The 13,354-nt window shown below is 31.7% G+C and overlaps 1 protein-coding gene across 1 annotated transcript; it reads left to right on the top strand.

Moving 5' to 3' along the window:
• The first annotated feature begins 3,913 nt into the window (after positions 1–3,913).
• Positions 3,914–4,538, top strand: LOC107459396 (uncharacterized). The gene is made up of 3 exons (XM_021128072.2): positions 3,914–4,112; positions 4,203–4,295; positions 4,405–4,538. Exons 1-3 carry the CDS (start codon positions 3,948–3,950, stop codon positions 4,534–4,536), a joined length of 390 nt encoding a protein of 129 aa, XP_020983731.1. The 5' UTR covers positions 3,914–3,947; the 3' UTR covers positions 4,537–4,538.
• Positions 4,539–13,354: the final 8,816 nt, after the last annotated feature.

The raw sequence follows: 13,354 nt of genomic DNA, 5'->3' as shown, positions 1-13,354 counted from the left end.
ATTTGCTTTTATATGTTTATGTTATTCTTTTGCACTTTTTTATGTAACAAAATACTGATTGTTTAATTAAAAAATTAAAATATAAAAGTATTTTTATTTTAAAATATATCTTTTCAAAAGTAATTATTAATATTTCTTTTAGAATAATAAAAGAATTATGATTAGTTTAAATTTACTTAGCTTTTTAGAATAATAAAAGAATTATTAATATTTCTTTTAAGATATAAAAGCATTTTTTTAATATTTCTTTTTATATATTTTATATTGAGCAACCGTGCATATATAACAAGTTTCAGATTCCATTTTGATAAAAGAAAATTGTTTTTAGCTGGTGTTTAAGACCATAATCATTTTTAGTTTAATAGTAATATCACTATGAACAATTAGGTTTTTCCAGGACTCATCCAAGAACTGGATGAGTTTACCAAGACATAGCCAAGAGTTTAGAGACGGCGTCAATAGATTCTTGGACTATGCTTACTCCGTTGGAAATCCTCAAGGAGAGGAAATTCTATGTCCTTGTGCAAAATGTTGCAACTTTCTTTGGGGTCAAAGAGAGTCTATTTATAGTGATTTAATATGCTTTGGATTTGTCAAGGGCTATACATGATGGGTTAATCATGGGAAAAGTGTAATTGGTATGGATGTCGATACTGGTGATACCGATGAGATTTATTCATGTGATGACATTGAAGGCTTGCTAGACGAAAGGTTTAGGAATGTGGCAGATGTTGAGGGAGAAAAAGAAGGTATGAACGAAGATGCAAAGAAGTTCTATAATTTCGTTGACGAGGCTAGCAAGGAACTATATCCTGGTTGCAAGGGATTTTCTACGTTATCTTTCACCATCCGACGATACTTGTTGAAGTGTCTACATGGATGGAGCAATGCCTCGTTCACTTCCCTCCTGGAGTTGTTGAAAGAGGCTATTCCTAACTTGAATCTCCCTTCTTCTTTCAACAAAGCCAAGGCTATGGTGAGAAATTTAGGTCTTGATTATAAAAAGATTGATGCATGCCCAAATGACTGCATGCTATATTGGAAAGAGCACGAGAATGAAACATGTTGCCATGAATGTAGAACTTCTCGTTGGATTGAGCCTGCGGTAGTTGAAGGTGACATATCTTCAAAGAAAGCTCACAACATTCCTGCAAAGACATTACGATACTTTCCCCTAATTCCCAGGCTTCAAAGGCTATTCATGTGCTCAAAGACCGCTAAGAGGCCCAGTTCAATTTCGGTGGATATATCCTCCCGAAAGATACATGTGTACTTTGAAGTCATATGTTCGAAATAGAAGTCGTCCAGAAGGATATATTGTGGAGGCCTACTTGGCTGATGAGTGTTTGACTTTTTGCTCACGTTATTTACATGATGGTATTCAAACAAAATTGAATAGAATACCCCGGAATAATGATGCTAATGACTTTGAAGCGGAAATTCCACATTCATTTCCAATTTTGTTTCCTAAGAAAGGCTGTCCATTGGGAGCAAAGAAGGGTGAGCTTTTTTCTCTTGATGACAAGTCTCGAAACCAAGCCCATAGCTATATATTATTGAACTGTAGAAAAATTGAAGACTATGTTAGGTAACTGTCCATTTATTGAACTGTCCATTTCTTTTAATTTTTTTAATTATGAATCATGGTATTATCTCTAGGTTTTACTTATGAAAATCCTAATTTTGGATTTAGAGAACATGAGGCTGATCAATAAGGAACAAGTTGGGTGAAAGCTAAGAACCATAGTATGACCTTTTTCTCATGGTTTAAAGGACGTGCCATGCGTCAAAATGTTCCAGATTGGATTAAGGAGCTTTCTAGAGGGCCCAATAAGATTGCAAAAAGATATTCGGGGTAGTTTATCAATGGGTATAGATTTCATACTAGGCAACGTGAGGCAAGACGCAAGACGCAAAATAGTGGTGTAACTTTAGTTGCGTTGACTACGAGCTTTGCAAGTGCAAAGGATCCAAATCCAATTCGTGCAAAAGTTTTCTACTATGGCAGAATAAATGATATAATTGAGTTAGACTACTTTGGCAATTTTAAGGTTGTATTGTTTAGATGTGACTGGTATGAGACTCAAGAGGATGGCTATGGCTCTTCATATGTTCAATTCAACAAAAAATGTTATCAAGAAGAGCCTTTTGTGTTGGCATGTCAAGTACACCAATGCTTCTATGTGCAAGATCCATTTGATCAAAATAAACATTATGTTATGAAGTCAATTCCAAGGGATTTATTTAACATAGGTGACGAAGCTGATGTTGATCCCCAAACTATTTATGAAAAAGAGCCATCTGATCAGTCAATGGGTCCTTCTATACCCAATGATAATGGTGAAATTGATTTGATTAGGGGTGACTTGCACGAAGTTGTTATTGATGCTTCAAAAGGAGTTCTTCTTTCAAAAGAATATAACACAGAATCAGAAGATAATTCCGAAGACGACATTGAATGATTTATACTTTTTTCCTTCATTACACTAAATAGTAGGGAAGTGGAATGAAAGATGTATATACTTTAACTTTTTAATTGTATTAAACAGTAGAAAAGTGGAATGAAAGATGTATCACTTTTTTTATATATGTGTCTTATGTCATGCCTTCTTGTTTATTTCTATTAAATAGTAGTTTTCTTCTTTTTTATTAACATACAGCAGCTATAGCATAACTGATTAATTTTATTTCCTTTTTATTTTTAAGGTTCTAATAGAATAGGTTTATTTTGTTTTATTTCAGAAATACAATGGAAACAAGAACTACTCTAAAGCGGAGAAGACTGGTAAAACAGTATCAAAGCAACAAGGAATTCATGCAGAAAAATACAGCAAAAATTCATAAGAAGCAGCATTTTATCTCTCCCATGATGGCTGGTGGTCATGGACAAAAGAGAGTGACTCCTATGCCTTCTAAGCAAAGCACTCAAAAAGAAGTATCAATTTCCAAAAGAATGAAAAGTACACCGAATCAGAAAATTGTAGCTAGTGAAAAAGAACTAAAAAATCTTAAAAAGCGTCCAACCATGGGTATGGATAAATTTTTAGAGACACATGAAATTCATTTGGAAAGAGAAGATGACGATTTTGAACCAAGTGCTGAAAACGAAAGATCTATTCAAGAAAAGCAACAAAATCTTAGGAAGATAAATACAAAATCAAGTTGTCAAGCCATGACACTTGATGCATTTTTGGAGACAAATGGGATTCATGTGGAAGGAGAGGAGGAACATAGTGGAGCAAATGCTAATGAAGTTGGAGATGATGATGATGATTTCTCGGATGATGAGGACTATGTTGGTGAATATGAAGATGCAGTTCTTCATGGTGATGACAATCACCTTATGGAAACTAACAATGTTAAAGGTGCTGTACTTTATACATAATTATCATTTTACTTATTCATTAGCATGTATAGCTATATAATTTATTTAAGTGGTTAAATTGCACATATTTATAGATACTCCAAAGACTAGAAGGACACGAGAAAAAACAAGGTGTGCTAAAATCCATGTAAGAAGTTGGGAAGAAAGAGAAGAGGTGACTTTTTATGAACTACAAGCAGTGGGACCAACTCCAAGAAGAGTGAAGGATTTAACTTACTTTGTTGGAACAATGGGAAGGAATAGTAATTTCATAACATTGATGTACACTAGTTGGAAAGCTGTGCCCCCTCAAAGTTAAAAAGCGCATATGGAAATATATTAACGTAAGTGTTTTATTTCTCATCTATTTTTTATGATCTGAAAATTTTTAATTTATGGCTTAGCTATAGTTTTGTGAAAATATATAGCTGCTATTTTATGCTGCAGTTGTCTTTGTTTTTAGTGTTCTTGAATTGTCATTTTCAATTTCGTATGGCTTAGCTATAGTTTTGTACTTTTTTGTACTCAAAGTTCATTCTCGTAGTCAAAGTTCATTCTTCCAAAAGAGGGGAAAGGGTGGGTGATGACTGGTGTTCGAGAAGCTTGGAAAGGTTACAAAACAAGAATCAAGGGAAAGCATTTTGAGAGATATAACAACATTGAAGATATGCTGAAAAATCGCCCTTTAGATATTCCAGAAGTTCAATTTCGAAAGTTAATTGCATATTGGAGTATTCCTTCTGTTAAGGTGGGTTGTAGAATAAATAATTCTGTTTCTTTGTCTTTTTGATGCTTTTGGTTTATTACATATAACTCTCTTTAATTTTGTTGGGTATAGGCTCTATCTCGTTTAAATTCTGAAAATCGTAAAAAGCAACAACATCAACATCGAATGGGACCTATAAGTTTTGCAAGAGTGCGTAATGAAATGGTAATAATTTTGATTTTTTATAAGTTTTTTCTTGTTGTATAATGACCATCTTAAAACTAGATAAATATTATTTTTGGCCATTTTTAATACTCTTTTCCCTTACTTGTAGCGTGAAATGAATGAGAACAAAGAAGACCCATCACAGGTTGATGTGTTTGTTGCAACTCGAACTGGACGAAAAGGAAAAGAGCTTGATTCAGGAACACAAGCTGTTATTGTAAGTCATAATAAGTTGAAGTAGAACTGCCTTAAATTCTGAAAATCGTAAAAAGCAACAACATCAACATCGAATGGGACCTATAAATTTTACAAGAGTGCATAATGAAATGGTAACAATTTTGATTTTTTATAAGTCTTTTCTTGTTGTGTAATGACCATCTTAAAACTAGATAAATATTATTTTTTGCCATTTTTAATTCTCTTTCCCCTTACTTGTAGCGTGAAATGAATGAGAACAAAGAAGACCCATCACAGGTTGATGTGTTTGTTGCAACTCGAACTAGACTAAAAGGAAAAGAGCTTGATTTAGGAACATAAGTTGTTATTGTAAGTCATAATACTTGATTCAGGAATACAAGCTGTTATTGTAAGTCATAATAAGTTGAAGTAGAACTGCCTTAATTTACAAATTGATCTGAAATAAAACTGTCTTAATTTACAATATTATTTTAAGTCAGATTGTCCTGTATAAAACTTAAGATCCTATCCTGAATATCAAATCTTGGATTCTCTTCTACCTTTAAGATTCCCAAGGGTTTAAACTAAAAAAATGTATTGTTATAGTATGTAATATGTATATATCTTGATTTTAGAGCCTTCAAAGTCAATTCCCCCTGGAGGAGGATTCTTCTTGAAAGCTAATATAATTTATAAATAACTAATTAAGTAGATTTAAAACATACATGATCATATTTTGTGGGGTCCATAATTAAAATATACATGTGAATTGCTTATGCTTTAATTTATTTAGATATAGCAGGCGAGAAGTCAAAGATACAAATGTTAAATAATATATTACCTCTTAATTCTAATTAAAATAACAGTGACTTGTCATAAACTCACAATAGTGTCCCGTGTCCTTTTAGAGTTTAGGGTTTGGTAGGCATTAATTTAAGACAGCTTGCTTTTTTAGGTTTGAAATTAATCAAATCATCCTTTAATTTCTGTCATTTATTTATATTTAATGGGTAGCTGATATGGACATGGCTGGTAAACAGAGCTCTCAGCCATCAACTTGAATAAAATGTATGTTTCTAGAATACATATTATTAAGTGAATACAATTTTTGTGAAAAGGACATAAAATCTAAGTTTTAACTTTTAATATGTTCATTATATCATTATTAAAAGTATTAAAAGTTCCCCCAATGAAGTTCTCATCTCAGAAACTTCCATTAATGCTGCATCCCTACTCTCATTTGCTTCCATTAACTCCCTCTTGAGTGTCTCAATTGAAACTATTCACATGTCCTTAAGAACTTGAGAAACTTTCTCAGATTCAGTTCTGTTTGGGGAACTCATAATCACATTCTTGCTATGCTTCTTCTTGAATAAAAGATAGAGTCCAAAGTTTGGAGGATCTTGTGAAGCTTCTCTTGCAACAGAGTTCTCTTGGCACAAATACTGATGAAGCACTGTCTTTATTACGAGCCAAGGAATCAACACATGATATAAATAGTAAGCAATGTTCGAATGGCAACGATCGTCCTTCCTCATCAACTCGTGATCCAAAATGATGACCAGGTATAACAAAAAAATTTGCAGTAATTTTTGTGATTTATCATTTATTGGGAATGGACTATCAACATTTTTGGCCTTTGCTTTCTCTGTCTTCTGCCATCTTACTTCATGGTGACTTCTGCAATACATTCTTGCTATTTTTAATCAATCATCTTTTTTTCTTTTTCCTTTTTAATTACTTATTTTTGTAGCGTTGTGCTACTGTGAGGAAGAAAATTTTTCCTCATTGCTGAAATAATGTGGCTATGTTGGGGAGTGATGCGTGTTGTCACTGCAACAGACTCTAGTAACTGCTGTCTCATTCGCAGGAATGGCAGAAATTGTCAAGGGAGTTGTTTCATATCTTTATCTTTTCATTTCTTCCCCCTTCAAATTTATGTTTCAGTCATTTATATGCTGTAACTTTATAAGTTGTTTCAATGGATTCTACACTAAAAAATTGAAGTATATGGATCTTGAATTATTCTGTTCCTTTGATTTTATTCTATTAGTGTTGTTTTGCTATTTTATGGATAATCATATGGTTAGAACTTAGAACAATTTGGGAGTTTTCTGACACTTGTATTTTTAGCTGACACAGGTTAAGAATTATTGCCTTAATAGGGAAGTTTGATGTTACTCGCACATAGTTATTAGGGGAGTATAACAATGGCTACTGCATCAGTTATTGGACTCAGTGGAGGCAAGAGGATTTTGAGTTCATCATACCATTACTCTGATGTTACCAAAAAGCTTTCATTTGGCACTGATTTTGGATCCACACACTATCAGATTGTTCCAACAAAGTCAAGCATAGATATAAAATATGCAAGTAGATTGACATCTTTTTGATAAATATTAATTACTATTTTGTTATGACAATTATTGTTAGACAAGAATTTTATTATTTTGTTGAGAATTATTGATGAACATGTATTTGAAATACTAATTGAACTTTTTAATATATAATTTATTGTAAATTTTAATTTTTTGTATTTTTATTATAAAAATAATTTTTATTTTTATCAAAAAGACAACCCTTTTATTAGTTGCATATTTTGAATATTAGACAACACTTGTATGGTTGCATATCCAAAAGAAAAAACAACACTTGTATAGGTTGCATATCCTGAAGAAAAGGCAATACTTTAAAGGGTTGCATATTCAAAACTAATAGGCAACACTTTAAAGTATTGCAAATTCAAACTTATAAGCAACACATAAAAGGGTTGAATTTTATTGCAAATAGGCAATATTTTTTAGTAGTGGCCAAAATATGAGAAAAGACAACATTACAAAAGTGTTGTCTCAAAGACACCTTTGAAGTGTTGTTGTTTTTTAACCAAAGGCAACACTTACGAAATTTGCTTTTGTTGCTCTCAAAAGCAACACTTTTGAAACCAAAAAGTGTTGCCTTAATCTAAGGCAACGGCTGCATATGCAACGCCGCCCAAAAACGTTGCCTTAGGTCCAAAAGTGTTGCCATAGATCAAAAGTAACATTTTGTTAGCCTTTAGACAACACTTTTTAAATGTTGCCTCAACCTGAAAATGTTGCAGTAAGAAGAAATTAATAAAAAAAATTAAGTATCAATAAAACCAAAGTATAAAATCGTTTAAAGGCTCTCAAAGAACAAATGGTGCCAGTAAAAGAACTAGAATCCAAAAGTGGAATAATATGGAATGAAACTACTAAGACATTTGAGGCCACTTAAGAAGTATGAAAAAATTTAATAGGTATGAATGACATTTCTATTTAATATCAGTTTTTTGTTAGCATTTGTATGTACATATTCTAAATGTATACTAGGTTATAATTATTTTTTTTTTGTGTTTTCAGTCTAATTATAAACTTCGAGTAATTAGTAAATAATTAACTAATAAATTAATTATTATTCAAATAAATTAGAAAGTTAAATTTGATAAGTTAGAACGGTAGAAATAATCAATATTGTAAGAATCGAACCGGTCATCGAATCAGTCAAGTGACTGGTTTAATGGTTCAACCGGAATTGAACCATGATTGAACCGATTTAATTAAATATAGAGTAAAATTATAAAAAAATTCAATATATAATTTTAAAAAGTTAAATTCAATAATTTTTAAACTAATAAGATTCAAAATTTAACAATTTCACAAAATGAACAATGCATAATTTATCATTAAAAGGTCATAAACAACTTCAAATATCAAAGTTTATAACTAAAGAAATCAAAATGCACATAAATGACAAACACAATGTTTTGCAACCAAAAGAAATAATATCCAACAAACAATACTTCAGCTAAACAAAGACACTACTCATCAGAAGTCATAATCATCATTAAGTGTTCCGATATCTCCATCATAAACAGGTAATCCAAAGCCAGCATCTTCAGAAATACCACCAAAAGAAGTATTTGAGGATTCAATTACAATATCAGGCATATCCACTTCAACTTTTATGTCTCCTCCATCTAATAAAATAGAAAGAAAACTCAATAAGAAATCAATATTAATGACATGTATCTTTATGGAAGGAAACAAAGTTTGCTATGTCACTCACCATTAGGATACGAAAGCATAGCATTATCAGTGTATATTAAACTTTCGATGCCTTCAACATCTCCATTAGTAAATTCAGGATCATTCTCATCAACCATTACCAAAAAATCTATCGTGTCAATGCTTTGAATGTCAATTGGATCATAATTCCTCTTCTTTCGATGTAACCTAGATTGAAGGTGTAGGTTATAGGTGACATAAACAATGTCACTTAGCTTTTGATGCTCTAACCGGTACCTCCTCTTTGAATAGATTTGTTCAAAAAGACTCCATTTCCTCTCACATCCAGATGAAGAAGAGGTTTGATGAAGAAGACAGACTGCCATTTTTTGCAAATTAGGAGCACTCCCATCGTGTAGCCTCCACCATTCATCTATGTAGATATAAAAATCAAATACTTTTTAATGTTTATCACCCAACATATTAAACTTTCAAACTAAATTGAAATATGAAATAAATTACCAGGTTCGAGTCTTGATGCCGCTCTCTTAGCACTTTCTCTCCTAAAACTTTTTTTACAATCTCGATACAGCTGTATCTCTTGCATTGCAGCAACTGAGTCATCACAAAGTGTTTCAACATCAAGCAAATCAAGTAAAGGATCTCAAAACATTTGCCTTCTCAACAAAATCATCACTATAGAAAATGCCTGGATTTAAAAAGTACGCTGCCGCATGGAGATCACGCTTCAAATGTTTATCTAACCTCATTTTCAAGATACTCGTGTATGGCGTATAAGCAGCTTTTCAATTTCTAAACATTGTCTTGATAGCATTTTTGGCTCTTTGCATGCCTTCATACACGATTCCCAAAAAGGGTTTTTCATCAGTATCAACAAGCCTCAACAACTTAATAAGAGGACCAACAATTTTCACAGTGGTAACACAATCTTGCCAAAACTTACTATCCAAGACAATTGAACTAATAATCTTTCCATTAGCACTTTTGGCTAACTTATGAGAAGTGAAATATTTGTCTACCATCAATACCTGCAAATCTTCCTTGTAATCATATATACTTTTCAAAGTAATGAAAACAGTGGCAAAACGTGTGACTCCTGTTCGAACAATTTCTGTCCAACCTTTTCTTTTTCTAAGCCAAGACAATAAGATCATATGATTGTAAACAAACACAATCACTTTTGAAGCACGGGAAGCAAGGTCAGCTATGTGAGGAATACTTGCAATATCTTTCAAAATAAAATTGATACAATAGGCAGCACAAGGAGACCAAAATATATTTGGGTATTTTTCATGAATAAGTTTTTCGGCAGATACATAATTAGTAGCATTATCAGTGACCACATGCACAATGTTACTAGGCTCAACCCACTCAATAACATCAGCAAACAAATTAAACAATGCATTGGCAGTTTTTATCACATCAAAAGCATCAACAATCTTAACAAATGACATACCAGCAGGATAATAAACTAGAAAGTTAATTAAAGTTCGTTGCCTTGTGCAGGTGCTTCCCCACCATAAGACTCCTCCTCAAATTTTCTTTTTTTTCATCTTATTTTTTTTTGTTTTCCATTAGAATCCTTTTGAATTGAAGTTCAACTTCTTCAGTGACTTTGTTACATACTTTAATTTGTCCAGGAATTTTCGTAAGATAATATTTCATCCTATATATCCCCCTCCATTATAAGAATTCAAACAAAAGATACATGTATATTGTGCCTTATGATTTTTATCATACTTCACAGTGAAATATTTCCAAGTCGGGTCAGATTTTCCTCGAAAGGAACCTGTCTGAGATTCCTGTACAGCATTATGTTGTTGTTGCTGATCATTTTGTAACTGTTCCATCTAAATTCAGAATGCCAGCAATCTAGAATACAGACCAATATATCAATTCATAGTTCATACAATTTCATATGCCATTCAACATAATTAAATTCAGTAATTCATCTAGTTAATTCAATAGAGCAGAATTGAAAAAATCAACATTACAGAATAATTAAACATTACATAATAATTCAGTAATTCATCTAGTAAATTTAGCAATTCATCTAGTTGAACATACATTAAATTTATTCAACATTACAGAATAATTAATCATATAATAAACAAAATTAAAAAATTAAAAATCCAGAAGAACAGAAGCCCAGAACAAAAAATGAAAACAGAAAGAACAGAAGAAGAGCCAGAAGCCCAAAACTAACCGCAAGAGAAGTAGAGAACAGAAGGCCAGAGGCAGACGACCTCTCTTCGATGATAGTGACGACAACAAGCCGACGACCCGCAACGGTGAGGCTTCGACCCGCGACAGTGAGGCGACGACCCGCAACGGTGAGGCTTCGACTTGCGACAGTGGTGCTTGCCTCTAGCGTCTGCTTCATTTCACGGTGGCGGTTGTCCTTCGTAGACAAAAGCCCGAAGAGATTAGGGTAGGGAGTGGGAGGTGGCCAGGTCCAGGAGTGAGGAGTTTTTTTCGAAGAGATTAGGGATTTAGGGTTAGAAATGGCTGCAATGTATTCTTCAGCCTTTTTTTTTTAAAGCCAAACGACGCCGTTTCGTTACCTAGGGGGAGAACCGGTGCCTGCTGAAACCCGGCCAATTCGCCCGGTTCGCCAGTTAACCACCGGTTCGGCTGGTTTTTTTGCCATTTTTTGCAAGGCGATTTTGTAGGTAGACCAGACCGGCTAGGTGATTGATTTCCAGTTAACTAGGGATGGCAATGTCACCCGAACCTTAGTAAATGATTAATAATATTGTATCATATTTAAATTTTTACTTTAATTTATGTTATGTATGTGACGATGGTTATATAAATTTTGAAACTTAATTTTATTTATTAGATTTTAATAATTATAGGGGGCAGGTAGGGACGGGGAGGGTATCCGCAGGGGCGGGTTAGGGTTCAACATTTTATTACCCGCGGGTTCTATGCGGGTTGTTATACGGCGGTGCGGGGTCAGGTAGAGCAAAAACCCGCCCGTTGCCACCCATACGGTTAACCTGGTTGAACTGGCCGGTCTAATTCGGTTTTTAGAACATTAAAAATAATCAAAATAAAAATTTTAACACTAAATTTAAATATTTTGACTCAAAACCAGACTAATAGACCGAATCAATTGAACCGGGTCTGAACTAGGCCCAAGGCCCATCCTATAAAAATACCAAAAATGAGCTTTCATTCCATTCACCCATGGAGATACGAAGATTATACTTTACTCTCTAAAGTGAAATTTAAACTTTAGAGGATCCAAATCCAAAATAAAGTATTCCTCTTCTTCTTTACTTCCACTATTCTTAATTGAGTAAAGTATCATTTTTGTCCCCAACGTTTAGGGTAAATCACAAAGTTGTCCCTAACATTTCAACCGTCCTATTTAAGTTCCTAACATTTTAAAATTGACTCAATGTTGTCATGTCGTTAGGGATCCGTTAATAAAATTGACGGTGGAACAAAATTGAGATGATTTTGAAACGTTAGGGACTTAAATAGAACGAAAACGTTGGGGACAAAAACGATACATAGAAATAAATTTTAACAAGTTTAATCACCCGTGCCATGCACGTGATAAGATTGAAATTATAATTTTAAATTATTTTATTAAAATTATTTTAAATTATAATAATTTGATTAATAAAAATATAACATGTTATGTATTATTTGTTTTTTCTTAAGCTAGTTTAATATATTAATTCTAAAATAGTTATTAATTGGTTTTAGTAATCTACTTTTTTCAATAAATCAAACATATATATTCAATGTGACCATAAATAACTTAATAATATTTAGACCCACCAACAAAGTTTTATATGTTGTTTTACTGTCAAGTAAGAACATATCAAAATTATCTCAAAATAAATAAGAAATTATTAGAGAATTCTAATGCATAAAATTCTCTAATAAACAATAAATAATCTAAATCTACTAAAAAACAACTCAACACTTTTCTTTGATGCCTGCAAAACATATACGTGAAATAATATTATATCAATATTAGTATACAATTTTACAATTATCGACCGTATTTACTATACATGACTCATTCTTAAAAGTTATTCTATACACGTGTGCAGTCGGAAGATAAATTACTGGACTTTATTTTACTTTTCTAAATTATTATAATTATGCATTATTCATTAAATGCTAATTGTAATATAATTATAATAAATATATTTTTCTAAAATAAATTTAGAAGAGAGAATAGTACTTTCATTTTGGAGGAAAAATGAATTCATGAGGAATTGACACTTCACTTTTATTAGTTGATAATGTATCAAATATTGATTTTATATAATTATAATAAAAATATTTCTCTAAATTAGTATAATCATGCATTATTCGTTAAATGTTAATTGTAATATAATTATAATAAATATATTTTTCTAAAATAAATTTAGAAAAGAAAATAGTGATTTTATTTTAGAGAAAAAAATAAATTCACGAGGAATTAACACCTCACTTTTATTAGTTGGAGAAAAAATCCAAGTTTTAGTATATTTTGTCATTATTATACATTTTTCTCTAATCATATATCCACTGTTTTCTTTTTTTGTTTTAGCATTTTGAACTTGGGTTAAACTTCTATTATATGATAGAATTAATATGAGTATATTTTATTATTAAATAAACAAAGTTAATATAAAATAAAATCATACATAAAAAAAAGCAAAGAAAATAAAATTAAAATAGCAAAAGTGATAAAAAGATTATTTTTATAATTTTGTTTTGTCATTTTTATGTATAGAAGATTAGAAAATAGTAAATTTTTAACTAAATTAATTTATATTTGTTGTATTCAATTTAAATAAGTAATAAATTATCTTATTTTAATTTATT

The sequence above is a fragment of the Arachis duranensis genome, chromosome 7, assembly GCF_000817695.3.
Source record: "Arachis duranensis cultivar V14167 chromosome 7, aradu.V14167.gnm2.J7QH, whole genome shotgun sequence".
NCBI classification, from domain to species: Eukaryota; Viridiplantae; Streptophyta; class Magnoliopsida; order Fabales; family Fabaceae; genus Arachis; species Arachis duranensis.
Note: the sequence above shows the minus strand (reverse complement) of the source record. Positions and strands in the feature narration are given on the sequence as shown.

Coding starts and splice junctions, on each gene's coding strand:
- LOC107459396 (XM_021128072.2), top strand. CDS start 3,948: ATGACTGGTGTTCGAGAAGCTTGGAAAGGTTACAAAACAAGAATCAAG. Junction 4,113..4,202: donor GGAGTATTCCTTCTGTTAAG/GTGGGTTGTAGA, acceptor TGTTGGGTATAG/GCTCTATCTCGTTTAAATTC. Junction 4,296..4,404: donor CAAGAGTGCGTAATGAAATG/GTAATAATTTTG, acceptor CCTTACTTGTAG/CGTGAAATGAATGAGAACAA.